The sequence below is a fragment of the Alligator mississippiensis genome, chromosome 3, assembly GCF_030867095.1.
Source record: "Alligator mississippiensis isolate rAllMis1 chromosome 3, rAllMis1, whole genome shotgun sequence".
Lineage (NCBI taxonomy): Eukaryota > Metazoa > Chordata > Crocodylia > Alligatoridae > Alligator > Alligator mississippiensis.
The window spans coordinates 80003362-80029878 of record NC_081826.1 but is presented as its reverse complement, the minus strand read 5'-3'; the positions used below and the strand labels follow the sequence as shown (position 1 = coordinate 80029878).

The window sequence follows — 26517 nt, the reverse complement described above, 5'->3', positions numbered from 1 at the left end:
TTCATGCAAGGGGCAGCCCACGAGACAGCGACGGAGGCGGGGAACCAATGGCAGCTCGACATTCCGGCAACTGCACTTCGCATGCCGCGCCAGTGACGTCATCGTAGCGTCACAAAGGCTTAGAACGTGGCGTCACAATAGCTAATGGGCGGGGGGCGGACCGGGATGCCTGAGGGGCGCTCTTCGTAGACTACACGTCCCAGAGGGCAGTGCTCCGGGACCCGCTTGGCAGCGCGCAGCATCCTGGGAGATGCAGTCCCAGCCGAGCAAACCCCATTCCTCCGGGTCGGAGAAGCCCCCACCCCTTTCCGCCTCCCGGCAACTCTCGCGAGGCTTGGCCGGCGCTGTCTCGCGAGGGCGGCCCGCCGCGGCCGGGGTGGTTGGGGCGGTCGCCATTCCCCTGTGTGACGTCATAGTGCATTGTTGTGAGCGTAGCGGAGCATCCCCGGAGCTGTCAGCTGTGCCGCTGCCACCGCCGCCGCGGGAAGCCCAGCCGGCCCGGCCCCTTCGCCCGCCCGGGGCTGCGAGAGCTCCGCGTCGCCGCCTCCTGGGCCGGGTGGACCCCGCGGGCCCCCGCCCCCGCCCCGCCGAGCCGCCCGCCCCCGCCCCCGCCCCCAGAACCATCTCAATGAGATGCAAACATGAAAGACAAGAGGAAGAAGAAGGACCGCACCTGGGCCGAGGCTGCCCGCCTGGTAGGTGCCGCGGCGGCGCGGGGCGCGCGGGGGCCCCCGACCCTCCCCGCCCGTCCCCGGCCCGCCCCGCCCCGCCCCCGCTGCTTTGTTGTGGTCCAGTGGGGCGGGCGACGGGACTCATTGCCGGGGGTGCGTGCGTGCGTGTAGCGTAGTGTGGTGGGGTGCGTGTGCTTGTGGTGTCTATGGGTGGGTGTGTGTGAGTGTGCACGTGTGTGTGTGTGATAGCCGGGGTAACATGTACTTAGTGCCATAGAGAGGGAGAGCCAGAGCCAGCCCTCCTCTGTAAGGCATGGGCAGATGCCCCCCCTCCCCTCCCCCCTCCCATATGTGCGTGAGGACATGGCTTTTCTTCCCCTCTTTCTAGATGTGAGTGCAAACTACCCACAGCCATGCCCCTCTGCCACGTTCTCATGGGTGAAACATCCTAGCAGAGTCCGTCCTGTCCCGTCCCCCCTTTTGATTGGATGCAAGTGACATCTTTCCCAGCTGGGTGGCAGGGGACCAGAGGGGACTGCTAATCCTGGGATTCCCCTGCACCCTTTCTTCTTTGCCCACTCTGCAGGCAGATATCCAGGGCAATCAATCCTCCTCCTCAAAAAAAAAAAAAAAAAAAAAAGCTGCCTGGCTCAGAAGACTTAGTGCATTCTCAAGGGGTTAGGGAGTTGTCTGCCTTCTCCTCTTGTATTTGTTTTCACCAGCGTGTTATTGTTTGGTCAGCATAATTAGGATGCATTATTTACATCCCTCTTCAGCTCCCAGGCGTTGGAAGGGCTTTCTCCATTTTGGGAATTTTGCAAATAAATTGTGCGTGTGCACACGTGCCGCGGCATATCTGGTTGTTCACTTTGGTGTGTGTCTTTCCTGAAGTTGGGTCCATTTCAGCTTCACTTGGATGTGATTATAAACTCAGTGCAGAGCTAGAAAGATCTGCTGGTGGTTGACTGTATTTTTCTTTTTCTCTTTCTTTTGCACCCATATCAGCTCTTCATTTTACCCATTGTTTTTATACAGATGTTATTGTTGAAGGAATGTTACTGGGGTGATGACAGATCTGTTTTTGGGTGGTGGGTGTTTTGTTTTTTAAATATATTTATTTTTTGCTGTTTTGAGAGGGTTGTTGAAGTGGGTTCCTTTTGGGGAGATATTTTTGATCCTTGTAGTATGTCCTGTGCTACTGTAAGGGACTGCATTCAGGGTTTCCACAGCACAAATATTTGAAAAATTAAAATATTAGTCAACCCTATCTAGGGCTTCTCTTTCGGTTCCATCTGCATGCCATCATAGGAGCCTAGCAGTGACTGAACACTTGAGATCCATTACACATGAAGCAAAAATTTAGTATGATTAGTTTTAGCAAGAATGTTTTGGTGTGGGCACTTTGAGTTGTAAAAAAATATGCTTATTAAAAACAGGAAACAGTGCTAGGTACAAGGGTCTTAAAATCTTAGTCTTGTCTCTCTCTAACTCTGTGAACTAATCAAAAGAGTAAGTGAACTAAGGATGCATTCAGTTTGCCAGGTAGTAAGTAGATAACAGGTTCTGAAAAAGTTGATCTGCAGGTATTTGATTGCGACTTGCAGCTGATCTTGTGATGCTGGCTTCCTTGTATTTCATGCTGCTAAACTGCATTAAGTTTACTGAGTTTGTCTAATAAAAGTAAGATAAAAAAATAAAAGATACCGGATTTACCTTGTCTGCCCATGTTCTTAGACCCCCATGGCTACAAGGTACAACCCTGAAACTGCTTTGAAACACTTATCAACTGTATTGAATGCTATCTTACCAAGCAGTTGCTGTACTTGCCACAGGAAAAATAAGCCACCGTGAATAGGAAGGGAATCGGCACATATGAAAATCATGCTTAAGCTGTGGTCCAAATCTGTAGGGAAAATTGACCTCTGTGACAGAGACTGAATTATTAACAGGTGGAAATGTTAAGATTTTTTCCCCTAAACAACCTCATTTACTAAAACCTAATGGAAATGGTAGCTGCTAGATGAGTGGTGGGAGGTGAAGCATGGTGCGTACTGTATAGTATCTTGTCCAGCATTCCAGAAATACCCAGTAATCTTGCAGCTTGTCCCGAACTTGTTCCCTGGACAAGTAATGCATAGTGTTGGTCAGTTCTGTTGTAATTCTGTATCAAGATATATTACTCCATGGATTCATGTATGCTAGAAGTTCCTGAGGCAGGATTGAGGCCAAAACTGTCAGTCCTTATAATGTTTTATGGAAAGGATCTGATGGTTCATTATGTTTTTGCTTTCTTGGGATACATCAATAATATATTACTGCAAAGCTTGATTGAATCAATTTCTTTCCAATGACAAGTAAACAATGAAGAGATTGATAGGTACTCACAAATAACGACTCATGAGCTATCCAGATCAATATGTTATAAAATTGTATGGCCACTGAATTAATTTATTTTTAGGAGCAAGAGGGTTGGATCTGTACAGACTTTAAACATGCTTCTTATGAATACTTTTACTATGAGTACTGTTTCATATTAAAAAAGTACAAGAGGATGAAGTGTGGAAAGTGAAATGTTCAGGCATTCCAAAATGTCACAGCTGAGATTGCTAAGTAATCTTAATTCTGCTCGCTTGTGCGTGCCTGTGCATTAAAGTTTAGCATTTAAATAACATGCTTGCTCACTGTTTTCCATAGAACATCTTGCTTATTCAGTACAGAATGTGGAAAGTGTTCAGTGAGTTAAACAGCTTTCAATTTTTCATGTTATTGTGTAGTGTGTGGCCCCATGCCTCATTTACTACAGCTTCCAAATCTAGCTTAGACCAAGGAACATTTTTCTTTTATTTGCTTTTCTGTGGAACACATCACTGTTGTAGTAATACCCAAAGGCCTTGCAAACATGAATTGATATGCCTCTACAACATGCATGTGAGGTTAAGCATTACTACCTCTGTTTTGCCTGTATATAGCAGAAGCATGAAGAGGTTAAATGCCTTACCCAAAGCTGCATAGGGAGAGACAAAAGTAGGACCCAGATTTCTTGGGTTGTAGTCCAGTTGTTTAGTCCCAGGATGATCTTCTTTTCTCTGTATCCCATGCCTCATCTGGACTGTAAGCTAATCATGATAGAAACAGAGTGATGTTAGTGTCATCTTTATCTCGCTCGTGCATCATGCAACAATTACATTGAATAAAGAAAGGGGGAACCGAGATCCAGATCATGACATAGCCCTGCCTTATCCTTTCTCCACCATGTACAATGCAAGAGACTGGAGTACTACAGAAAAATAGATTATGATAAAAAAGTACATTATAATGGATACATCCAAGTGCCCAGGCTTAAGTTTGACAGGTGACCTTACATTTGTTATGTCCTGATACTTAAGAAAATGATCTTAGTAGTCTTGGCATTCTTACAGCATAGGGATTTTTGTATGGGTTTTTAAATGGAAGCAGATGAACAATGATATTTGTCTATTTGCTGTACAGTAGTAAAATGCTTTGTACTGTGCAACCAGTAAGGCAATGTTGCACATTTAAACCCTTCTGTGGCAGAAGGCGAGACTCCTTTGAGTCTTACTTTTTTCCATACGCAACACTTCCTCCTCTCTTCATCTACCTTCACTGATCGTAGAGAAAGACATAGCACTGCATGTCTGCATGACATAGGCATTCATAAGCAGTGAATGCATTTGCAGAATCACTAGAATGGCGGCACAGCTTTAGCAGATCACATTATAGAACCATTGTGTAACGCACATATTTTAACTGTGGAAAACTGCTGTCAGATTTCACAAGGTTACTCTGGTTTAGGACAAATAAGTCATATCACAGTCAGCTTTTACCAGATTGCTAAAAAATATGTGCTGCGCCTGGACATTATCTTCTTTCAAGATTTCTATTGTTCGCCACTGACACGCTCAATCACTTTTTTTTTTTGGTAAAGGCTCTTTGGCTGCCTATACATGTCCTGTTCGTGTTCTAAGTAAAGCATGGCGCAGGCTCGATTAGTCGACTAATTAGAATGCTTCAGCATGGCCTCACCATCATATATATAAGCCCTCACGTGTTCTAAAATGGCTGTGGAGGCGTTTATCTAAATCTCATCAAATCAGGTTTAGATGAAGCATTCTGTGGCCATTTTTTAATGCACTGGGGCTTAATTTATGCGATGGTGAGGCGTTTTAATTAGAGAGGGTCTCTGGGAACTTCTCTAAGTACAACATCCTCCCCCCACCCACCCCCAAGCATGTATATAGGCAGCCTCTTTCTCCTAGCATTGAGCCATTTTTTGCTCAAATTATAAAAAAAATGGAAGAAGACTTTCCATATTTCACCAAAAGTTTGAAGACTAAAATAGTTACAAGACACTGATAGTGGGCATGGATAGGTGTACTGTATGAACTTCTCCAAGTGCCCTTGGAGCTCTACAGACAGTGGGGATGCAGACCTTCACCTGGGTGAAGTGTATCAGTTGACTGCCAAAAAAAAGAAAAGAAAAGAGGAACATTTTTGAAGCGTTTAATTTTGAAGAGCTTTCCAAAATGTCTGCCCCAACCAGACGTTGGTGCAGCATGTGGTTGCTCACTTGTCTGGCATCCCACAGTCCTTTATCTGACCCCATTCCCTCCCATGGCTAAAGAGTGCTGTCCTGTGTCCTCAGCTGACCTCAGGAGTTTCTGGAGATCAGAGACCTTTAGGTATCTTTACTTGTTTCCAGTCCAGTGACTGGAAAGCGCTACCTGTGCATGCTTTCTTGCCCTTTTTGAAGTACTCTGGGGCAGGGAGAGCTGAACAAATAACAGAGATGAAGCACTCTGAATTTGAAGTGTTCCCAACTGGGTTGAGATATTCATCTGAAACACTGAAAATCCTGTACCCTATGACTCACTTGAATGGAAATGTTTGTGCAACCTTAATCCTGATTTTCGTAGACCCAGAAGTGTACAATGTAGTAATTGGAAGTCCTGAAGTACTTTTTTGGGGGGGGTTCTTATTAAGTCAGCAGCTTGAGTTTATCTTCCTAGCACAAAATGTGTATGGTTACCATAGCATGCAGGAACTGATTGTAGACCAAATATCTGTTTTTAGTGGACATAGCGAGCCAGTTGTTTTGGTAACTCATCTTTGTATAGTTTCACATTTCTCTTAAATTCACTGGTCACTGTAGAATATAGGAAGACAATAAAGGTAGATATTATACAAATCTAGATGTTAACAATAATTATGTTACATGAGGAATCAATTGGAAAATTTCAAAATTTGAAGTTTAAAGTGTGAACAGTGGATGGGGTTTGTGCTTCTGAGGGTGTGGATGAAGCTTGCAACAGAGCTATGCAGAACCATCAGTTAGGGCTGTCAGACATGGTGCTTTGTTCCTCATGATCCAGTAATGTAAAATAAGCTTGAATAGAGCAGGTGCTGCAGGCTAGTGTATGTTCAAAAATGCAGTGCCTAGCATGAGACATTGGGCATCATCTTAGGAAGGATGATATTTCATGGGAACTTTTTGGAAACATTTGTGTGAATAGGCTGCCCTCATAATTTCCCTTTTCATATTCCTCTAAGTGCAGATCTGAATCACACTTGAGTAAGTCACTACTTCCACTTGATAGAAGAGTGAATGAAAATCTTAAGGATGACTACTGTACACGTTGCATTGCTTGTGTTCATCCACGTGTCTGGCTGCATCCATTCTCTAGCACACTTGCTTTTCCTCCTCCAACCCCTGTTCATTTCATTACGAATGTTCAGATTTGCTCATGGCTCACCGAAAACTATACGTGTTTTGCTGTGCTGTGCAGAATCTTCTTGGTGTTCAGGGTAAGAGAATCCTGAATGTCTGGTACTGGTTGCCTGTTTCTTAGTATTTTTCCAGTAGCCTCTAGGCAGCAGTCAGCTTTTAATATGAATAGTTTGCTGCTCCTGTATAATTTAAAAAAAGAAAATCGATTCATTTTAAAGTAATGACCTTGCATGCCAATTAATTAAATAAATTACTGGGTTTTTTTAAAATGCCATTTTGGAGTTGCGGTTTTTAGACTATGTGTTACTGTTTAATGCAGCCAGCTGTTCAAAAACTGATTGCTGCTTCATTATTTTCTGTTTTACCGAGATAATAGTGTACTTGAAGCAAATCATATAGTGTTATCTTACAGTATATAATCATATATGAATACTACAGTGAGACTGAAAATCAGAATTGGAATTTCTGTATAGCTGGAGCGTTGACTGTGATTCATTTGACTTTTATCTTACATAACTCTTGTTACTGTAAATGCAATTTAAAACCGTGAAACAGTCAGGAAGGAGTTTCATGCATCTCTAAAAATGGGGGATTTGTCATGACTTTGCTTTATTATACTAAGGGTTTCTTTGTTGTTGGCTTAACACAGGCCTACTATTATTCCCATATTTGTTCAAAGTTAATTCTTTTTTAGACATGTGGAAACATTGCTGCATTGGGAGGTTTTGGTAGCCTTTCCCTTTGATCCACAGTCAATGCTGCTTTGAAGAGTTGTATTTTTTTTCAAATTTTGCCCTAGTGTTTCCTCAAATTTTCTTTATTCAAAGCAATTCCAGTACTTGCTGAGCAGGGTCATACCTGCATTTATTTCTTTACTTTTGTGGTTGTATGTATGTGGCAGCAACTTCTTTTTTGTTTGTACTGATCATTTTAGAAATTAGTGGGAGTTTTTAAATATTAACAAGATGGCTTGCTATTCATATGCAGATTTCATTTATTACAGCTCTTGAATTGAGGTCTCCTGAGTTTAGGTGAGGGCAGTCTCAGGTTCTAACTCTCATGCTTGAGACAGCCCTTTTGCCCACACTAGCTCTTGCTTCCTTTAGGGAGCAGGAAGTAACCTCAGGGTTGGAAACTGTTTTGAACACCATAACAATACTTTAAAGCAGGTCAAGTCCTTAGACTGTTAGGGAGGCTCATACCAGGTAGAGACCTGTATAGGAAGCTACACGTGCACATTTGCTGTTCATGATACAATGTTCTCAATATCAGAAATAGAAATTAATACTTGCTGATAATTTAAAGAGCTCTTGGTGGGCTTCTCTGTCCATTGCTGTCTTGAGTTGGGATTACAGAGCCCCTTAGCCTCCTTAAGAGAGTACCATGGCACCCTCAGTTCCTCACTCTTTTGGGTCTGTGGCCATGCTCTGGTTGTTAATGGTGATATTTTCTGGTCTCCATTCTGTATCCTGTTTATGCTCTTGTTCAAAGTGGCAAGGGTTAAGCCCATTCTGGTGCAAAAACTTCTCAAATCTATCTTTTGGTTCTACTTGACTTTGTGGACTGGATACTTAGGGTATGCTGTAGGTCTCATTCTGCTTCCCAATTAGTATACCTCTGTTTTGTTAAGATTTGGTGCTAGGACGCTGGCATTGGAAGACCATTTATTGGTCATAGCTCTGTTTCTGTCTATCCTACTTCACTATTGCAAAGTCAGATTGGTAGTTCAAAGACTGATAATACTCTTGGATCTACTTTTGGGCATATGGACACCTCAGCAGAACATCAGGGGTTATGACTCTGCCTGCTGAGCATCATGAGGATGCGTTCTTCATGATAGGCATGTTCTGCATTGTTAGATGCATATAGCAGCACAGGCATGTATGAGGTCAGTCTTCTGAAGCTTTGACAAGGTCCTCAGCACCATTAGCCACATGTGGCTTATTTCAAAGTTGACTGCCTTGTAGATGGAGTGCAGTGCCAAAAGGTTTCTGCAATCCGTTTGCATTTTGGGTTTTGGCATAGTAGTTCACTGTGGTCAGGGTGTCTTGCCCCTTTCTGATATGGCTGTACCATTGATGCTACGTACTTCAAAGGATTACTAGTGTATGTCAGTTGGAAGGGACGTCATCTACTACTTTGGGCTTCCTTCTTCTGGTGCAATCCTGACAGTTGTTACATCAGTCCTGTACAGTTTGTATCAGCTCTGTTCAGTAAAAACTGTGACCAGTCATTTGGGCATCTAAGTGATCTGAAGTATTATGATAGGCTTGGTGTGCTGACTTGGTTGCTATTTGGGACTACTTCTGCTTTAGGATTTCTGGTCTTATGTGTATATCTTCCCCTGTCCCAACTTTTCCCTTGGTAATTTAAATATATCCTTTGAGAATAGTTTTCTAGTCAGAGGTAGAATGTGTGGTACTGTTGACTGAAGTATAGGGATTTCTGAATGAAAGGACTTTGATCCTAGGTCTGGATCCAGAGGCTGTCAGACTCTTTGATGAGCTTGCGGTTGTCTTTGTGTGAGATATTAGTCCTAACAGTATGGTGTACCATTTCAACTGAGGTAGTTGCATATCAGTAACATCCTCTACTCTTTCAGCTTGTCATCATTTCTTGTTATAGTGTTGTTGCCTTCCTAGATGGAACATCTGTATTAAGTGTTCTTTAGCCAGACCTGAATATCACAGTGAGTGTATACTTGCCTAGGTTTGATGCCTGGTATTGTTTCACTGTGGCTAATCTGGCTGAGCAGGTTTAGGCCTGGGGTGATTGCTCATTTACGCAGTAATGAGGGTGGCTGCTAGGTGGCCCTTTAAAATACTTCATAGTAACCGAGACCAGGGCTAGAAATCTGAAGGAACTTTAGTGTTCCAGTTATTCAGTTCCAGCCCTTTTGGTCTTCAGCTTTCATAGGCATTCACCCTCTCCTCTTCATCCTCATTTTGGGAGAGCACAGTCAACAGTTTGTTACCATCTACATACAATTTGAAAGGAAGGGTATCATCTGGGTAGGCTAGTATTGATGCCTTTACCAGAGAATGTTTCAGCCATTCACGAGTCTTCTGGCAACCTGCATTCTAGTCCATCTTACTCTTCTTGCCAGCCCAGTCCATGGAGAAAGCCTGCACAGACAGGCATGTAAAGAAGCAGCCTGCTTCACAAGTTTTTTTAAGTGTTTGCATAGTTTCTTATAAACCCTAGATACCTTTGTATGTCTTGTGGTGGCAGTTGGCCAAGTCTTGACAACTTGAAACTTCTCTGCATATGACAGGAATTCTGCTGCTGTCACAACTAGTAGGATCACTGGAAAGTAGAGTTGGAAGGGTTATAAAGTCATCTAGTCCAGCCTCCTGCTCAAGGCAGGATCTTCCATGACTAAATCATCTCAGCCAAGTGACTGTCTAACCTCTGTCCATCAACTTATATCACTCTCTACTTCAACAAGTGATGTTGGAAGTTTAGAAAGTTAGCCTATTCCAGGTAAGTTGGGTTAAAATCACCCCTAGAGGTTTTGGGGGCTCCTTAAGTGTTTTCGTAGATTACACTTAAGATTAGAAGGGACCTCAACAGATCATCGAGTCTGACCCCCATGCCTAGGTAGGAAAGAATGCTGGGGTCAGATGAGCCCAGCCAGATGCCTATCTAGCCTTCTCTTAAAGACCCCCAAGGTAGGGGAGAGCAGCACCTCCCTTGGGATCCCATTCCAAATTTTGGCCACCCTTACCGTGAAGAAATTGTTTCTGATTTCTAGCCTAAATCTGCTCTCTGTCAGTTTGTGACCATTGTTCCTTGTTACCTCAAGAGGCGCCCTGGTGAACAGAGCATCTCTGATCCCTTGCTGTGTCCCCCTATAGTGCTCACTATAATGAATTTGTAGGTGGCCACAAGATCACCTCTCAGCCTTCTCTTGTGGAGGCTGAAGAGGTCCAGGTCCCTCAGTCTCTCCTCATAGGGCTTGTCCTGTAAGCCCCTAACTATACAAGTGGCCCTCCTCTGGACCCTCTCGAGTCTATCAACATCCTTCTTGAAGTACGGCACCCAAAACTGGACGCAGGACTTCAACTGCAGTCTGACCAATGCCACACAGAGGGGAAGTATCACTTCCTTGGATCTATTCATCATGCATCTGATGATACATGATAAAGTGTGGTTAGCTTTGCTGGTGATTTCGTCACTGACGACTCATGTTCATCTTGGAGTCCACTATGACTCTGAGATCCCTTTCCACTTCTGTGCTGCTGAGAGGGTCACTTCCCAGCCAGTAGGTGTGCTGGATATTTTTGTGCGCTAGGTGCAGCACTCTTCACCTGTTGTACTGCATCCTATTGTGTAGTGCCCACTTTTCTAACCTGTCCAGGTCTGTCTGCAATTGTTCCCTACCCTCCGGAGTGTGCACTTCACCCTGTAATTTAATATCGTCTGCAGACGTGGACAGAATACTTTTCACACCCACATCCAAGTCACTGATGAAGATATTGAAGAGTACAAATCCAAGGACTGAACCCTGCGGGACCCCACTACCTGCATCGTTCTAGGTCAATACTGACCCGTCTACTACCACTCTTTGGGTGTGACCGCTAAGCCAATTTGCCACCCACTGGACTGTGTAAACATCTATATCACAGCTTCTTAATTTATTTATGAGAACGGGATGAGATACTGTATCGAAAGCCTTGCTAATGTCCGAGAAAACAACATCCACCTCTACTCCTGCGTCTAAGCATTTTGTGCCCCTTTCATAAAACAAAACCAGATTGTTCAGGCATGATCTACCTGCTACGAATCCAGGCTGGTTTCCCTGCTGCATTATTTTTCGCACTGGACTCCCACAGATATGGTAGTTTTGAATAGACACTGATGTTGCTCAGGATCAGGAGGCCATCTGAGTTTTCTCATTGTTCAGATAATGCTCTGCCAGCCATTGGGCTGTTCCAGGAACATTGGAAAAACCAGGTGGTGTGACCAATCTGTCTTTTTTCACCTTATAATAATTTCTTTCACTGATTGCTATGAAGCAGGTAGCCCTGTCCAAACCTTTTATGAAACTCTTGGGAGGGGACCCAGTGTTCGATTTGAGCAACATGTTCAAAATCACCTGGATGTTTTGAAGAAAGCAGTGGAGTCTTTCCAGCTCAACTGGATCTCCTGTTCTCTTTGCCCATGGCTACCTTTTCAGGCTAGGTCTCTTTGTCCCCAAAGCAACATTGGTAAAAGGCCCAGTCTTGGCATCTGGTCTTTGGATGGTCTGTGGGGTCTTCGTAGTTCAGTTGGAGCACTCAGCTGACACAGCTTGATGGACCCAAAGGGCATGGTTCAGGACCTTTACTGCACCCCTCCAACCCTTTCTAGTAGTGGTGAAAGTGTGTGCTCACTATAATTGATTTTGCTTCTGTCTCACAGGACAACTCTAAAAAGATGATTTACTCCTTCCTCCACCTCCAAAACCAGCCTTTGTTTTACTTTGGAGAGGAGACTGTATTTGGTCCTATACAGAGAACAGGAGTTTCCTGAGTCCCAGTTTTCCTGATCTCACCTCTTTGTGAAATGTTAATAGTTCTGCGCTAGTTCAGTGTTTAGTTTCAGGGTTCTTGGGGCTTGCATGTTTTAAGTGCTTTTGTCAGTTTGCCATAGCAATGCTGGAACATATTCATGTTGAGAATAACAGGTAAGAACTATTGCATAGATTAGAGGCCTTGTGCTGTGTCAAGGTCTTGGTAAGGCTTTGGTAAATCCTTGGCTCAATAAGGCATCAGCTTCTAGCAGACCTCAGTCCTCATCTCATGCCTTCCCTTCTCCTTAGTTTAGTGAGGTCTCAGTTCTAACTATATTCCTCTCCCTTCCTGGAAAGTTACAGATACCAAGGTAAGATGGTACCAGGCTTGATTGGGCTGTCAGAAATATAATAAGCAGAGAGTTTCAAGCTCTTTACAAATCATACCTGGATGATAAGCCAAATGATACATCTTCTTAGAAGGTAGGGAAGTCTAAGTTAAGGGAAGCTAATGCTTCTGCTGAGAGTTAAACCCAGAGATTCCTGACTAGAGGGTCTTGCCCATCCGCTTGGGGCCAGACCCATTGCCATATTTGGGGTCAGGAGGGAATTTTAGCCTATGGTCCGATTGGTATGAGCTGTGGCGTTTTTTTTTGTCTTCCTCTGTAAGTGGGGGACAGGGACGAGAGAGGAGGGTGTATCCCTTATCCTTGAATTTTTTGAGCGTATGTTAAGAAACTTTACAGCAGCAGGACATTGGCTGCTGTGGTCCCTCTGTTTTATCTGTTTTAGGTTAGGAAGCTGTGTCTTACATTGTATCAGTGTTGACTGTAGTTTTGCTAAAAGATCAGACAATGTATTTGTATAGGATGGTTCAGATAGGGATGATCCTGCCTCAGGCATGGGTTTAGTCTAGATCAGTAGTTTTCAACTTATTTGTAGACCCCTGGGGGTCTGCAGAACATGAGTATGATCAATCAAAAGCATGTGAATACTTACACTTACCATTCAAAGGGGACCACACCTTCATTCAAATTTTTTTAGGGGTCCACAAATAAAGGAATTGAAAACTACTGATCTAGGTGACCTCTCAAGGTCTCTTCCAGCCCTACTTTTCTGTGACTGTATGATTGTAAAAATGAAGGGACAACAAATTGCTACGCACACCAAAGCAGTGAAATAAGCTACACCTGCATGGTTAACTGTGTGGTAACTGGTATTGTTTTCTTGTGGAATTATTACAATCTGATTTATTTCTGTAGTCATTCAATGTATTACAAAGGTATAGAAGATGTTACTTCTCTATCTCACTTCAGATAAAACTCCTCGGCATTTCCCTTCTGCCAGCCAGTCAGCTGGGTGACAGTAATTAGTAGCTCTTTAGTTCTGTTTGCTCTGTCACTTCTTTAAACTTAATAGTATTATGTGTAGCCAGGGACAAAGCTGAACTACGAGAAGCTGGAACCTGGCTGGCCCAGCCACTTGCAATGAGGCATTGTTATCATATTTACTTGCATACCATATGCACCTTTACTCCAAAATATCACCTCTAAAATTGGGGTGCTAGGGAGCTGAATGTCTGCATCAGGTTAGAGGCATGGGGACATTGGAATGGCTGCTGGGGGCCCCACTTCCTGGGCCACCGGCTTCTCCACCGGCCCACCCGGCGTGGCGCACGTTGTATAAGCCGCTGACCGCCAAGAAGACTGGCGACCTGCAGTGGCGGTTGCTGCACGGCATCCTAGCCACTGGCACGTTTGCGTCCCACTTTGACCCAGCCGCTTCGACGGCCTGCCCCTTCTGCCCTGGGGGCGTGGAGGAGGATCTCTTTCACGCCTTCCTGGACTGTCCCCGCCTGCGGCCGCTCTTTGCCACCCTCGAGCTGCCGCTGCGGGCGCTGGGCAGGAGCCTCTCAGAGACCACCTACATATGCTCCTACCCGTACCGGGCGGCCGAGCGGGGCGCCATCTGCCTGGCCAACTTTTTGCTGGGCCAGGCCAAGATGGCCGTCCTCAAGAGCCGCCGTAACCGGCTTGCCGGCACCGGCTCAGACGATGCCCCGCGGCTCTTTGGCCTCCTAGTGCGGGCGCGCCTCTCGCTGGAGTTTGAGCACGCTGTGCTCCGGCGGGGGGTGCCCGCCTTCGAGGCACTCTGGGCCCTTGAGGGAGCGCTGTGCCACGTGGAGGACGGCCGTCTCAAATACGCGCTCTGATGTCGTGACCGGTCTGGGCGACCGGGCGGGTGCGGTGGCGGACTGTGGCTTCCGGCTTGTGCCGTGCCCTGGGCCCTCACCAGGCTGCTGTTGTTTATTTTCTCGGGGTGAGAAGAAGAAGGGTTTTGTACGTGTACTATGGGACAGGGAAGGGTGGAATTGTTCGTTTCTCGAGGGCTATATATATAAATAGCATGTTAGACACGATGTGTATTACTGCGAAGGTGTTTGTCACGGTGTGATGTTCTGAACGTCCGGGAATGGTTTCTCTTTGGTGTGGTTTGATGGTTTTTTTGCTTTCTGTACCTGATCTTTTGTGAAATAAAGTTGTCAAAAGTCAAAGTCCTTCCTTCCTTCCTTCCTTCCTTCCTTCCTTCCTTCCGCTTTGGACGCTTCGGACCAGGCTCGCTTGGAGCTGCGTGGGGCGATCCCGAGCGTAAGACTCCCCGGCTTCCTATCTCTTTTCTTCCTTCACTCCCACCTCTCTAAAGGTCTCTAGCCTCTGTTTATTTCGCTTTCTGACTCTTTTCTTGCTTTTTTGCAGCTTTTACCCCCACTTTTCTCTCCTCTCTCTTCCCTCCCCCTCTGCTTCCGGTTTCTTTGTCTGTGAGACGCTTCTCGCAGCCTTCTCTTTTACTGTCTCTTTCCCTCTCTTTCTCTTTTTTCTGTCTGCTTGTTACGGGGAGTTACCTTTTCCATTAGCCTGCCTTCCAGAGGTGCTCTTAATTAACCCTCCATCCCCCCCTCACCCCTTAGTTTTCCTTTTCTTTTTTCTTTTTTTCAATGTTTTAACCCCCCCCCTTCCCCTGCCGCATTTTTCCCCCCCCACCCTCCTCCCCCTTTGTGGGGAGCTCTCTATTATCATTTGCCGCTTGAGGGGTGCTTTTTTCTTCTTTCCCCCCTCTTTTTTTGTTCTATCCACGCTTTTTTTTTTTTTTTTTTTTCCACCCCCCAAATCCCTCCCTCCCTTTCAGTGGCTTATCTTCACTTTCTATTTTGGCCGCATTCCCGGGAGCTTGGCCTTGAGCTCCTGTGTTAAAGTTTTCTTTTCATTCCCTTAGTTTTTTTTTGCTTTGCAGTTTAACCCTGTCCTAGTGAGGATGGCTGCTCCTACACCTGGCAGTTGGCATGAGGATGTCTCTCGGGACCTCCCGCTGACGCATGGCCTGAGGGTTCATGCCCCTCTCCATGTGGGGCTTGAGGTTTGCATGGAGGCTCTGGCTGCGCTCCTGGGATGGCGTACGATCCGCTATGCGGGTCGTGTGAACACGGTCCCGATGATTTATTTGAGCACGCCTGCCTTGGTTGACAGGGTGTGTGCTGAGGGCCTAGACATTGCGGGCATCCACTACCCTGTCACGCCCCTAGAGACTCAGGCAGTGAGGGTGGTGATCTCTAACATCCCACCACATGTTTCTGATCGGGAGCTGGCCAGGGGACTCGAGGCCTATGGAGTTCTTACGAGTCCTTTTCGCCGGCTGCCGATGGGAAGCAAGGACCCTCAGCGGAAGCACGTCCTGTCTTTTCGGAGGCAGGTCTTTATGCTCCTCAAGGAGGGCCCCCAGTCTCTACCTCGCTCCCTGAGCTTCACGCTCGAGGGTCGGAGGTATATTATCTATTTGTCTGTGGGAGAGACTACGTGTTTTAAGTGCGGCGGCTCCTCCCACCTGGCTGCTCAGTGCCCTCAGGGCAAGGCGGCCGGACCATCGCCACCTGCGGCAGCGCCGAGAGACGGCGTGTCGACTTCTGGGACACGCGGCAGGCCCAGGGAAGCAGGGAGCTCTTCCTCCCAGCCTCCTTCCACCCCTACTCCATCTCAGGGGACGGGGGGCTCTGGTGTGAAACCATCGTCCAGTGGAGAGGCTGGTGCTACTACCCAGGCCCCGCCGCCGCCTCCCCCGTCTGTGGCGCCCCCTGCCCTCAGTGCGGGGGCCCCGCCGGCTGGGGGGGCAGGGCAGTCTGGCCCGTCCCCAGCACAGGGGCAGCTGCCCACTACCACCAAGAAGAAGAAGAAGGAGGACAAAGAGAGGAAGATGAAGGGGGCCTCTCAGGATGCCCTGCCCTCCTCGGCCAGTGCCGAGGGACCCCCCACTGAAGAGCCTGGCCCCGCTCTGGCTGCCATACCACCCACCCCGTTGGATGTAGCTGTCGGCGGGGCAGACTTGGCGGAGGGGGAGGGGGCTTCAGGGGTCCCTCTCCCCTCGCCTGTCCCCCAGCCTCCGGAGTCGGGCGGCGGCGGGGATGGTGGCGAATGCCTCTCTTCTGGTGGCCTGGCCTCGGGGGTGGCGGGAGAGTCTGCTACCCCCTTGGTCATGCCCCAGCCTGGTGGATTAGATGGAGAAGTTGACGAGATGGAGGTCCAGCTCACTGAGTCTCGCAAGAGGCGTCGTGAGCGGGATGGCCTCTCCCCCCCTAGGAAGACAGGGAATGCCCTCGTGGAGCCGGTCCTTGACTCGGACGATGAGAGGCGGCTGATGTGTCTAGACATCGAGGGTGTCGATGCTGCGGTTGCAGACGAGCTCCCGCCGGGGGTGCGGACTCGACGCTCTTCCTTAGGCAACATCCACCCCAAGCTGGCGGAGCCCCCCTGGGTCCCTCCAGACTATGGGGGACTCCTGTCCTTCTTGAAGTTAACTAAGGGGCAGAGGAACGTAGCAGGACGCATCACTCAGTGGTGCACAGACCCCAAAGTGTTCGTAAAGGGTGCCAGGGCAGCTGCCAAGCTCATGCAGCGGGATCTGGGCACACGCCAGATGGCTTACCGTTTGGAGAAGCTTGCCCAGAGGGTGAGAGTTGAGTGGGACTTGGGCGGGTCCCTCGACTAGAGTAGGGCACAGTAGGCCTTCCTTGACCTGTCTGTACTGCCTTGCTCTGCTCTTGGGTGCTCGTTCTTCCACCCGTACCTTGCTTTGCTCTTCCTCTCCCACACCCACATCCATGGCAGCCACAATCATTGGCACCTTCAACATCAACGGCTGTCGAGACTCGGTGAAGCGCGAAGCCGTCCTGGAGCTCCTGCGACAGAAGAGGCTGGCCGTCGCCTTCCTTCAAGAGACACACTCTGACAGATTCAACCAGGCGGCCTGGCGGGCTGCCTGGCGAGGACAGGTGTTCCTGAGCCATGGCACCAACCTTAGCGCTGGGGTCGCGACTCTCTTATCACCACAGCTGCAGCTTGACGCGGCGGTGCCGCGGGAGGTCATCCCCGGCCGCCTGCTGACCGTCCGCGTCACCCTCGCACAACACCGCCTGCTGCTCATCAACGTCTACGCGCCTTCCGATGGTCAGGAGAGGGTCGTTTTCTTCGAGACCTTGGCTGCCCTCCTGCGCGACGCTAGCGAGGATGATGACCTGCTCCTCCTCGGTGGGGATTTCAACTGCACCACTGCCCCGCGCCTCGACCGCACAGGGCCTGAACCCCACCTGCCCTCCGCTCGCAAGCTGCAATCTGCCTTGGAGGGGGCAGACCTCGTGGACATCTGGCGAGCCCTGCATCCTGATGCGCGCCAGTACACCTGGGCCAGGATGGGTGCCGGTGGTGTCACCATGGCTCGCCTCGACCGCCTTTATGTCACCAGGCACCACCTGCCACTCCTGCGCAGCAGCTGCATCGCTCCCTCGGGTCTGTCAGATCATGACCTAGCCTTCAGTGAACTGAGCCTGCCGGGGAGAGCCTGTGCGCGGGCACCTTATTGGTGTTTCAACGCCAGCCTGCTTCAGGACTCCTATTTCCGGGACTGCTTTGCCCACTTCTGGAGGAGCTGGGAGGCTGCGAGATCGAGCCACTCCTCCTGGAAGCTGTGGTGGGACGTGGGCAAGGTACAGATCCGAGCCTTTTGCCAGCAGTACACCCAGCTGGCCGCGAACGAGACGCGCCGACGTATCCGGGAGTTGGAGGAGGACGTGGCGGAGCTCGAGGCTGCTCTGCTGGCCGCTGGCAGCGACGCGGCACTGAGCGAGAGCCTCCGGTTCCGCAGGAGATGTCTGCGCGACCTGGCGGAGAGCGCGGCCCGCGGCGCGAGGATCCGCGCCCGTTGCCAGGAACTGGCGGAAACTGACGCCCCGACCCGCTTCTTTTTCAACCTGGAGCGGCGGAGGGCAGCGAGCAAAGTCTTGGACCATCTCAAGACTCCTGAGGGCCGGGTCATTACAGAGCCCGGCGAAATACGCGAACATGCCGTCGCCTTCTATCGTGACCTGTTTGCGGCCGAGCCGTCGTGCCCCGAGGCCACGCGGGAACTCCACGAGGGCCTACCATGTCTCGATGCCCTGGAGGCCGGAGAGCTTGAGCGGGACTTGTCCCTGGAAGAGCTGGCGGCCGCCACGGCCGGCCTCGCCTCCGGCAAAGCCCCGGGCCTCGATGGGTTGCCTGCTGAGTTTTACAAGACCTTCTGGCCTCTCCTCGGCCCCAGCCTCCTGCGCGTTTTCCAGGAGAGCCTCGCCGACAAGGTCTTGCCGATCAGCTGCCGCCGAGCGGTGCTGACCCTGCTGCCCAAGAAGGGAGACCTGGGCTACATGAAGAACTGGCGGCCGGTCTCCCTGCTGTGCGCGGACTATAAGATCCTGGCCAAAGCGTTGGCCACCCGCCTCCGCACGGTCATGGCCTCTCTCACCGGGCCCGAGCAGAGCTACTGCGTGCCGGGCAGGACCATTCAAGACAACCTGTTCCTGCTGCGGGGCCTAGTCACGGCTAGCGAGCTCTTTGGCCTCGACATCGGCCTCATCTCTCTAGACCAGGAGAAGGCCTTTGACCGGGTGGGCCACGCCTATCTCTTCCGGACTCTGGAGGCCTTTGGTTTTGGGCCCCTCTTCACCGGGGCCCTCCGGGTCCTGTACCGAGACATTTCCAGCCTGCTCAAGGTGAACGGTGTGCTGTGTGCTCCGTTCCCCGCACGCAGGGGCATTCGTCAGGGGTGTCCGCTGTCGGGCATGCTCTACTCCCTGGCCATCGAGCCGCTGCTGCACACGCTGCGACGCCGCCTGAGTGGTGTGGCCCTGCCAGTGGCCACCGGCCCGTCCGCTAGGCCTCGTCTCCGGCTGTCGGCATATGCGGATGATGTCACCGTCTTCCTCAACACTCAGGAAGACGTGCGGGCCCTGGCGGATTGCCAGCGTGCCTATGAGCGCGCCTCCTCCGCCCGCATCAACTGGGCCAAGAGCGATACTTTGTTGCTTGGCGCATGGACTGGCACGCTCCCCCCGGACTTGCCGGGGGGGCTCACATGGCGCCGCGAGGGCCTCAAGATCTTGGGCGTGTTCCTGGGGCCACCGGCCTTCATGGCGCGTAACTGGGACGACCTCGAGGAGGGGGTGGAGGCCCGCCTGCAGCGGTGGCGCTGGCGCCTGCCCAGCCTTTCCTACCGGGGGCGCGTCCTTGTCATCAACAACCTGGCGGCAGCGACCTTGTGGCACCGGTGCGCCGTGCTCGACCCCCCACCGGATCTCCTGGAGAGACTCCAGCGCAACCTGGTGGACTTCTTCTGGGATGGGCGCCACTGGCTCCCACGAGCCGTCCTTCACCTGCCTGTTGCCGAGGGGGGCCAGGGTCTGGTTGACCTGGCCAGCAGGGTGGCGGCCTTCCGCCTGCAGGCCCTTCAGCGACTGCTTTACAGCGAGGAGCAGCTGCCATGGCAACAACTGGCGTGCCGGTTCCTACAGAGGGTCGGCGCCCTTGGCTTTGACCGGGAGCTCTTTTTGTTGACACCCACGCTCCTGAACTGGGCGGTGCTTCCGGCCTTTTATCGCAGCGTGGTACGAGCCTGGCAGGTCGCCTTCCGCCTCCAGCCTCGAGCCCGGACACTGTGTTTCCCGCAGCTGCTGAGGGAGCCTCTGGTGCACAACTCAGCCCTGTGGGGCTCCGTGCCGAGCCTGGCCTCTGCCAGCCTCACGGCCACCCTCATCCAGGCGCGTGTCCTCCGCCTGCACCATCTCCTGGACCCCGCTCGGTCAGCCTGGCTCTCGCCCGAGGCGCTGGCCACACGGCTGGGCGTGCGATCCATCCGCACCATGGGTCATCTCCTGCGTGACATCCGCGCCGCCCTCCCGCCGGTGGCGGCGGCCGCCTTGGACGAACATCTCCGTGCGCGCCAGATCCCGCGGGCCGCGGATGCCGCCAGCGAGGCTTTCCCTTCGCTGCCGGTCACCCCGGCTGTGGCCGCGGAGTTGGCCGGTGGGCCAGGCACTCTGTTGCGGCTCCCCATGCCTCCCGATAGTGACACGGGTTGTCCCTTTGCTTCTCTATCGCGTAGAAGCTTGTATGCCTGGGTGGTCTGTGTCAGCCATGCTCAGGTGCTGGCGGGACGCCCCGATACACCGTGGCGACGGCGCCTGGGGCCACCGGCTTCCCCACCGGCCCACCCGGCGTGGCGCACATTGTATAAGCCGCCGACCGCCAAGAAGACTGGCGACCTGCAGTGGCGGTTGCTGCACGGCATCCTAGCCACTGGCACGTTTGCGTCCCACTTTGACCCAGCCGCTTCGACGGCCTGCCCCTTCTGCCCTGGGGGCGTGGAGGAGGATCTCTTTCACGCCTTCCTGGACTGTCCCCGCCTGCGGCCGCTCTTTGCCACCCTCGAGCTGCCGCTGCGGGCGCTGGGCAGGAGCCTCTCAGAGACCACCTACATATGCTCCTACCCGTACCGGGCGGCCGAGCGGGGCGCCATCTGCCTGGCCAACTTTTTGCTGGGCCAGGCCAAGATGGCCGTCCTCAAGAGCCGCCGTAACCGGCTTGCCGGCACCGGCTCAGACGATGCCCCGCGGCTCTTTGGCCTCCTAGTGCGGGCGCGCCTCTCGCTGGAGTTTGAGCACGCTGTGCTCCGGCGGGGGGTGCCCGCCTTCGAGGCACTCTGGGCCCTTGAGGGAGCGCTGTGCCACGTGGAGGACGGCCGTCTCAAATACGCGCTCTGATGTCGTGACCGGTCTGGGCGACCGGGCGGGTGCGGTGGCGGACTGTGGCTTCCGGCTTGTGCCGTGCCCTGGGCCCTCACCAGGCTGCTGTTGTTTATTTTCTCGGGGTGAGAAGAAGAAGGGTTTTGTACGTGTACTATGGGACAGGGAAGGGTGGAATTGTTCGTTTCTCGAGGGCTATATACATAAATAGCATGTTAGACACGATGTGTATTACTGCGAAGGTGTTTGTCACGGTGTGATGTTCTGAACGTCCGGGAATGGTTTCTCTTTGGTGTGGTTTGATGGTTTTTTTGCTTTCTGTACCTGATCTTTTGTGAAATAAAGTTGTTAAAAGTCAAAGTCCTTCCTTCCTTCCTTCCTTCCTTCCTTCCTTCCTTCCTTCCTTCCTTCCTTCCTTCCTTCCTTCCTTCCGCTTTGGACGCTTCGGACCAGGCTCGCTTGGAGCTGCGTGGGGCGATCCCGAGCGTAAGACTCCCCGGCTTCCTATCTCTTTTCTTGCTTCACTCCCACCTGTCTAAAGGTCTCTAGCCTCTGTTTATTTCGCTTTCTGACTCTTTTCTTGCTTTTTTGCAGCTTTTACCCCCACTTTTCTCTCCTCTCTCTTCCCTCCCCCTCTGCTTCCGGTTTCTTTGTCTATGAGACGCTTCTCGCAGCCTTCTCTTTTACTGTCTCTTTCCCTCTCTTTCTCTTTTTTCTGTCTGCTTGTTACGGGGAGTTACCTTTTCCATTAGCCTGCCTTCCAGAGGTGCTCTTAATTAACCCTCCATCCCCCCCTCACCCTTTAGTTTTCCTTTTCTTTTTTCTTTTTGCTGTTTTAACCCCCCCCCCTCCTTCCCCTGCCGCTTTTTTCCCCCCCCACCCTCCTCCCCCTTTGTGGGGAGCTCTCTATTATCATTTGCCGCTTGAGGGGTGCATTTTCCCCCCCCCTCTTATTTTGTTCTATCCACGCTTTTTTTTTTTCTTCACCGCCCAAATCCCTCCCTCCCTTTCAGTGGCTTATCTTCACTTTCTGTTTTGGCCGCATTCCCGGGAGCTTGGCCTTGAGCTCCTGTGTTTAAGTTTTCTTTTCATTCCCTTAGTTTTTTTTTGCTTTGCAGTTTAACCCTGTCCTAGTGAGGATGGCTGCTCCTACACCTGGCAGTTGGCATGAGGATGTCTCTCGGGACCTCCCGCTGACGCATGGCCTGAGGGTTCATGCCCCTCTCCATGTGGGGCTTGAGGTTTGCATGGAGGCTCTGGCTGCGCTCCTGGGATGGCGTACGATCCGCTATGCGGGTCGTGTGAACACGGTCCCGATGATTTATTTGAGCACGCCTGCCTTGGTTGACAGGGTGTGTGCTGAGGGCCTAGACATTGCGGGCATCCACTACCCTGTCACGCCCCTAGAGACTCAGGCAGTGAGGGTGGTGATCTCTAACATCCCACCACATGTTTCTGATCGGGAGCTGGCCAGGGGACTCGAGGCCTATGGAGTTCTTACGAGTCCTTTTCGCCGGCTGCCGATGGGAGGCAAGGACCCTCAGCGGAAGCACGTCCTGTCTTTTCGGAGGCAGGTCTTTATGCTCCTCAAGGAGGGCCCCCAGTCTCTACCTCGCTCCCTGAGCTTCATGCTCGAGGGTCGGAGGTATATTATCTATTTGTCTGTGGGAGAGACTACGTGTTTTAAGTGCGGCGGCTCCTCCCACCTGGCTGCTCAGTGCCCTCAGGGCAAGGCGGCCGGACCATCGCCACCTGCGGCAGAGCCGAGAGACGGCGTGTCGACTTCTGGGACACGTGGCAGGCCCAGGGAAGCAGGGAGCTCTTCCTCCCAGCGTCCTTCCACCCCTACTCCATCTCAGGGGACGGGGGGCTCTGGTGTGAAACCATCGTCCAGTGGAGAGGCTGGTGCTACTACCCAGGCCCCGCCGCCGCCTCCCCCGTCTGTGGCGCCCCCTGCCCTCAGTGCGGGGGCCCCGCCGGCTGGGGGGGCAGGGCAGTCTGGCCCGTCCCAGCACAGGGGCAGCTGCCCACTACCACCAAGAAGAAGAAGAAGGAGGACAAAGAGAGGAAGATGAAGGGGGCCTCTCAGGATGCCCTGCCCTCCTCGGCCAGTGCCGAGGGACCCCCCACTAAAGAGCCTGGCCCCGCTCTGGCTGCCATACCACCCACCCCGTTGGATGTAGCTGTCGGTGGGGCAGACTTAGCGGAGGGGGAGGGGGCTTCAGGGGTCCCTCTCCCCTCGCCTGTCCCCCAGCCTCCGGAGTCGGGCGGCGGCGGGGATGGTGGCGAATGCCTCTCTTCTGGTGGCCTGGCCTCAGGGGTGGCGGGAGAGTCTGCTACCCCCTTGGTCATGCCCCAGCCTGGTGGATTAGATGGAGAAGTTGACGAGATGGAGGTCCAGCTCACTGAGTCTCGCAAGAGGCGTCGTGAGCGGGATGGCCTCTCCCCCCCCAGGAAGACAGGGAATGCCCTCGTGGAGCCGGTCCTTGACTCGGACGATGAGAGGCGGCTGATGTGTCTAGACATCGAGGGTGTCGATGCTGCGGTTGCGGACGAGCTCCCGCCGGGGGTGCGGACTCGACGCTCTTCCTTAGGCAACATCCACCCCAAGCTGGCGGAGCCCCCCTGGGTCCCTCCAGACTATGGGGGACTCCTGTCCTTCTTGAAGTTAACTAAGGGGCAGAGGAACGTAGCAGGACGCATCACTCAGTGGTGCACAGACCCCAAAGTGTTCGTAAAGGGTGCCAGGGCAGCTGCCAAGCTCATGCAGCGGGATCTGGGCACACGCCAGATGGCTTACCGTTTGGAGAAGCTTGCCCAGAGGGTGAGAGCTGAGTGGGACTTAGGCGGGTCCCTCGACTAGAGTAGGGCACAGTAGGCCTTCCTTGACCTGTCTGTACTGCCTTGCTCTGCTCTTGGGTGCTCGTTCTTCCACCCGTACCTTGCTTTGCTCTTCCTCTCCCACACCCACATCCATGGCAGCCACAATCATTGGCACCTTCAACATCAACGGCTGTCGAGACTCGGTGAAGCGCGAAGCCGTCCTGGAGCTCCTGCGACAGAAGAGGCTGGCCGTCGCCTTCCTTCAAGAGACACACTCTGACAGATTCAACCAGGCGGCCTGGCGGGCTGCCTGGCGAGGACAGGTGTTCCTGAGCCATGGCACCAACCTTAGCGCTGGGGTCGCGACTCTCTTATCACCACAGCTGCAGCTTGACGCGGCGGTGCCGCGGGAGGTCATCCCCGGCCGCCTGCTGACCGTCCGCGTCACCCTCGCACAACACCGCCTGCTGCTCATCAACGTCTACGCGCCTTCCGATGGTCAGGAGAGGGTCGTTTTCTTCGAGACCTTGGCTGCCCTCCTGCGCGACGCTAGCGAGGATGATGACCTGCTCCTCCTCGGTGGGGATTTCAACTGCACCACTGCCCCGCGCCTCGACCGCACAGGGCCTGAACCCCACCTGCCCTCCGCTCGCAAGCTGCAATCTGCCTTGGAGGGGGCAGACCTCGTGGACATCTGGCGAGCCCTGCATCCTGATGCGCGCCAGTACACCTGGGCCAGGATGGGTGCCGGCGGTGTCACCATGGCTCGCCTCGACCGCCTTTATGTCACCAGGCACCACCTGCCACTCCTGCGCAGCAGCTGCATCGCTCCCTCGGGTCTGTCAGATCATGACCTAGCCTTCAGTGAACTGAGCCTGCCGGGGAGAGCCTGTGCGCGGGCACCTTATTGGTGTTTCAACGCCAGCCTGCTTCAGGACTCCTATTTCCGGGACTGCTTTGCCCACTTCTGGAGGAGCTGGGAGGCTGCGAGATCGAGCCACTCCTCCTGGAAGCTGTGGTGGGACGTGGGCAAGGTACAGATCCGAGCCTTTTGCCAGCAGTACACCCAGCTGGCCGCGAACGAGACGCGCCGACGTATCCGGGAGTTGGAGGAGGACGTGGCGGAGCTCGAGGCTGCTCTGCTGGCCGCTGGCAGCGACGCGGCACTGAGCGAGAGCCTCCGGTTCCGCAGGAGATGTCTGCGCGACCTGGCGGAGAGCGCGGCCCGCGGCGCGAGGATCCGCGCCCGTTGCCAGGAACTGGCGGAAACTGACGCCCCGACCCGCTTCTTTTTCAACCTGGAGCGGCGGAGGGCAGCGAGCAAAGTCTTGGACCATCTCAAGACTCCTGAGGGCTGGGTAATTACAGAGCCCGGCGAAATACGCGAACATGCCGTCGCCTTCTATCGTGACCTGTTTGCGGCTGAGCCGTCGTGCCCCGAGGCCACGCGGGAACTCCACGAGGGCCTACCACGTCTCGATGCCCTGGAGGCCGGAGAGCTTGAGCGGGATTTGTCCCTGGAAGAGCTGGCGGCCGCCACGGCCGGCCTCGCCTCCGGCAAAGCCCCGGGCCTCGATGGGTTGCCTGCTGAGTTTTACAAGACCTTCTGGCCTCTCCTCGGCCCCAGCCTCCTGCGCGTTTTCCAGGAGAGCCTCGCCGACAAGGTCTTGCCGATCAGCTGCCGCCGAGCGGTGCTGACCCTGCTGCCCAAGAAGGGAGACCTGGGCTACATGAAGAACTGGCGGCCGGTCTCCCTGCTGTGCGCGGACTATAAGATCCTGGCCAAAGCGTTGGCCACCCGCCTCCGCACGGTCATGGCCTCTCTCACCGGGCCCGAGCAGAGCTACTGCGTGCCGGGCAGGACCATTCAAGACAACCTGTTCCTGCTGCGGGACCTACTCACGGCTAGCGAGCTCTTTGGCCTCGACATCGGCCTCATCTCTCTAGACCAGGAGAAGGCCTTTGACCGGGTGGGCCACGCCTATCTCTTCCGGACTCTGGAGGCCTTTGGTTTTGGGCCCCTCTTCACCGGGGCCCTCCGGGTCCTGTACCGAGACATTTCCAGCCTGCTCAAGGTGAACGGTGTGCTGTGTGCTCCGTTCCCCGCACGCAGGGGCATTCGTCAGGGGTGTCCGCTGTCGGGCATGCTCTACTCCCTGGCCATCGAGCCGCTGCTGCACACGCTGCGACGCCGCCTGAGTGGTGTGGCCCTGCCAGTGGCCACCGGCCCGTCCGCTAGGCCTCGTCTCCGGCTGTCGGCATATGCGGATGATGTCACCGTCTTCCTCAACACTCAGGAAGACGTGCGGGCCCTGGCGGATTGCCAGCGTGCCTATGAGCGCGCCTCCTCCGCCCGCATCAACTGGGCCAAGAGCGATACTTTGTTGCTTGGCGCATGGACTGGCACGCTCCCCCCGGACTTGCCGGGGGGGCTCACATGGCGCCGCGAGGGCCTCAAGATCTTGGGCGTGTTCCTGGGGCCACCGGCCTTCATGGCGCGTAACTGGGACGACCTCGAGGAGGGGGTGGAGGCCCGCCTGCAGCGGTGGCGCTGGCGCCTGCCCAGCCTTTCCTACCGGGGGCGCGTCCTTGTCATCAACAACCTGGCGGCAGCGACCTTGTGGCACCGGTGCGCCGTGCTCGACCCCCCACCGGATCTCCTGGAGAGACTCCAGCGCAACCT

General features: G+C 52.8%; 1 protein-coding gene across 1 annotated transcript in view; it reads left to right on the top strand.

Annotated features, from left to right (window-relative positions):
- The first annotated feature begins 352 nt into the window (after nt 1-352).
- Nucleotides 353-26517, top strand: part of ASXL3 (ASXL transcriptional regulator 3) — a 207907-nt gene continuing 181742 nt past the window's right edge. Inside the window, exon 1 of the mRNA XM_059724136.1 lies at nt 353-695. Coding sequence (XP_059580119.1) covers nt 642-695 — 54 coding nt within the window. The 5' untranslated portion in view covers nt 353-641. The remainder of the gene's footprint in view (nt 696-26517) is intronic.